The following is a 3,742-nucleotide window of genomic DNA, read 5'->3' as shown; positions in this document are numbered from 1 at the left end:
TTCCAAATTTCTTGGCAGAGATGAGTGAGTGCCTCTTGTGCTGCCTTACTTTCTTGAAAGATTTCAATTTTTATTCCATCAATTCCTGGTACCTTGTTCTTTGCCAACTCTTTCAGTGCACTTTGGACTTCCTCCCTGAGTATCATTGGCTCTTGTTCATATGGTACCTCTTGAAATGGTTGAACATTAACCTTTGATACAATTTCCTTTTGATACAATGATTCTGTGTATTCCTTCCATCTTCTCCTGATGCATTCTGAATCAATCAATAATTTGCCCAGAGAATCTTTCAATAACGAAAGTCTAGGCTTGAATTTTTTCTTCAGTTCCCCCAGCTTGAGAAATGCTGATCGTGTTCTTCCCAATCACAAGTGGGAGAGCCATCATGAGGGAAAAGTGGTACATATGTAACCAGATTTCATGAGAAGGGAGGACAGACTGGATTCCAAGTAGCCATAAGTCCTGGTGTGGTGCTGTAGGAGATTCACTGGAGAACTAACTGCAAGGTTACTGGTTCAAAACCACTAGCTGCTCCTCAGAAACCCTATACAAGGTTATGGGTCAAAACTTACTGATGGCACTTAACAACAACATAAGCCTCAATCAGGGAGAGGACATGCCTTCTTATTTAACAAGAGGGAGAAAGACTGCTTATGCTAATAAGTACATGTAATCAGTAAAGACAGGTGATGCTTTCAGTTTTTAAGTAAAAAGGTGAGGTCACCTGTTAGTGTTGTTAAGTGCCGTTGAGTTGGTTCCAACTCATAGTAATCCTGTATAGGGTTTCAAGGTGTGACTGATGAGTTTGAACTGCTGACCTTGCAATTCAAACTGACCTGGAGGTTGAGTGCTTATTCCACAGTGCCACAGCAGAAATCTGAGGAGACCAAGGAGGACCCAAAATGTGGAGGGACGGTGGCAATGTTTAACAGGGAAGATTGGCATAACAGGTTTGCGAACTCCTTAAAGATCAGTGATCATGAACATGGTGCCAACCTATGTTGCACACCAATCCTGCGTACACAAGAGGAGAGGAAAGAATCAGATTCATCAACAGTTAAGGTTTTGTGACAGAGGTCAGGGGTCGGGTCAATCCAGGTTTTAGAAGCCTGAAGCATATATAAATGAAGAAGAGCTCTTAAAGAAAATAACAAATACATTAGGTACAGGACTTTGGAAGGGACCATTTAAGAGAGGGACCCTGAAACTTTGTGATAAATCTGCCTCTGAGAGGAAAGGAGTCAGAGAGACAAGAGAGTTTAAGGAAATACTAAGAGCCTAAGTTAGAGGAGTCCTTGTGTGGCACTGTGGGTTAATGTGCTGGACCACAAACTGGTTTGAACCATAAGGTTGGTGGTTCCAGCTCACCAGTCACTCCTTGGAAACCCTGCGTAGGGTCACTATGAGTCGGAACCAACTCAGCAGCTTAACAACAACAAGAAGCTAAAGCACAAAGTTAAGTACATAAAAAGAGAGGGGTGATATCTTTAGAAAAAGCAGGAGTGATACAGGTAGGGGTGGAAGAGGAGCATGAAGGGAAGGAAAAACAATAAGCCTGGTCGCTAACGCATCTGTGCCTGACTAAGGTCAGATATTGCAAGGTAAGGGGTTAGGAAGTGATAGCTGAGCCATATACATACAAGTTCCACAGACACTGAGGGCACTGTATTTATTGTTTCCCTGAATGGGAAGTGAGGTCAGCCTACCTACTTTCTGACCTGAGTTATGAGGGGAATAAGAAAAGCAAGTGGAGAGGGCCACAGAAAGCAGCCCACTGATGGCTGAACCACATTAGCACTTAAAGAACTTTGGAAACTCTTACTTCGGTGATGTAAAACCATTTGTTTCGTAATAAACCCAATATTGCTCCATTAATTTGCCAGCAGTGCTTTTCTTATAACTAAAGGAAAATGATAAAAATCTTATTGCACATAACTGTGAATCATTTGAAAACACTAAACCTAAGAAAATGTATCTGAGTTAAGATTACTGGTATATTATAAAAATATGTAAATACCTGAACACTGAAGTTGAGACAAAATTTGAGCACCTTCAAAGTGATGGCTTGTCATTTTTAAATTGGGTTTGATGCAACGAATAAAGCTTGCTCCCTAGTGGAATAAAGGTACTTTTTGAGACAACTCATACAGCATTCTTATTTTTCTATTTACATAAAGAACAAATACTTTAAGAGTACACTGTCATTAGAACATCAATCTCTTAAAATAATCACTAAGTAACTTAAAATGTTATTAGTATGCTTCAATAATTCAAAGTTTGGAATTAATTTCCACATGATATATTAATATTAGAAAAACATTATATTTAAGATTTTAATGTCAAAAACTGCTATTGTTAAAAGAGACATCTTCCACTGTAGATTACTTCAACCTATATAAACAACACATTATACAGGCTGATATATGTGTTATTTTATATATATATATGTGTGTGTGTGTGTGTATATATAATGTGTTACTGTTGTTGTTATGTGCCGTGGAGTCGGTTCCGACTCATAGCGACCCTTATATGGTTTCCAAGGCTGTAAAACTTTACAGGAGCAGAAAGCCTCATCTTTCTCCCATGGAACAGCTGGTATGTGAGGGGCTTCAAAAAGTTGGTGGGAAAATTTCACCATTTTTAAATTCCATCTTTACATGAACTTTTTGAAGCCCCCTCATATTTCTTTAATAAAATATCTATGATAACAGGAACAAATAAAACTTAAAAATAATGACCTTTAAAATTCAGATAAAAGAGTTAAAAAAAAAAAGTCAACTATAAACATATAAACAGATGAAACATCACACATTTTAAAGTTTTGTTTGTTGAAAGAATACTTTTAAAAGCTTAAAGGCATTCGCTTGGACACAATGATCAGATCATGTTGAGTGATGATGAAAGAATACTGGTTATGTACAAAATGAAACCACGAGTACCAAGATGAAACATCACACATTTTAAAGTTTTGTTTGTTAAAAGAATACTTTTAAAAGCTTAAAGGCATTCGCTTGGACTCAATGATCAGATCATGTTGAGTGATGATGAAAGAATACTGGTTATGTACAAAATGAAACCACGAGTACCAAGACTAAAACAATAGATGCCCAAATAGCCACTTTTCTTCAAAGCAGTCACCTTGCAAAACTATGGTTATTTCATTGCAAACACTTTCAGAATTCATTTTAGAAATGACTTCTATTATAAATCACAAAGGTAATCTCATTACTTTAGAGTAGCCAAGGAGAATACGTAAAAGAATTTAATGGTTCCAAAAGCAACTCTAGCCTTAAGTTTTCAAAATGATTGTCTAAAACGAAAGAATGCTCAGTGAAGTTAGGTGGATAGCTACAAAAATCAAATCTTGGGATCTTGCCTCATTAATATAACCCTCAAATGGGATCATCCTTAATAATGCTCAACAGATTTTACATATTCAGAATTTGACTCAGAGCAAACCTAACCAAAATAACTTTTTTAAACTAATTTTTTTTTAATTAAAACAAATGTGGATAAAAATGAATTTCTAATTATTCTAGGTTTAGTGAGCTTAAACTTAGGTAATCACTAATAATAACTTGAGAACATCATAAAGCAAATAAACAAAAGAACTTTTATAAATATACTCACATGTTATCGGAACTGATTGTGAGTGTTGGAAATGTAAAGGTAGACATTTTATAGCAAGGAAGGGAATGATTAAATTTCCAGTCTAGGAGCAGAGGTCCCTAGGACCATCAAC

General features: G+C 36.6%; 1 protein-coding gene across 2 annotated transcripts in view; it reads right to left on the bottom strand.

The window, feature by feature from the left end:
- Positions 1–3,742, bottom strand: part of MYO6 (myosin VI) — a 108,353-nt gene that overhangs the window by 39,084 nt on the left and 65,527 nt on the right. For both annotated transcript variants that reach the window (XM_006835764.1, XM_006835765.1), the window contains exon 19: positions 2,018–2,111. In XM_006835764.1, the coding sequence (XP_006835827.1) occupies positions 2,018–2,111 (94 nt within the window). The remainder of the gene's footprint in view (positions 1–2,017; positions 2,112–3,742) is intronic.

Source organism: Chrysochloris asiatica, unplaced genomic scaffold (genome assembly GCF_000296735.1).
Source record: "Chrysochloris asiatica unplaced genomic scaffold, ChrAsi1.0 scaffold00019, whole genome shotgun sequence".
Classification (NCBI taxonomy): domain Eukaryota; kingdom Metazoa; phylum Chordata; class Mammalia; order Afrosoricida; family Chrysochloridae; genus Chrysochloris; species Chrysochloris asiatica.
The sequence above is the reverse complement of the archived record's forward strand: the minus strand, read 5'-3'. Positions and strand labels throughout refer to the sequence as shown.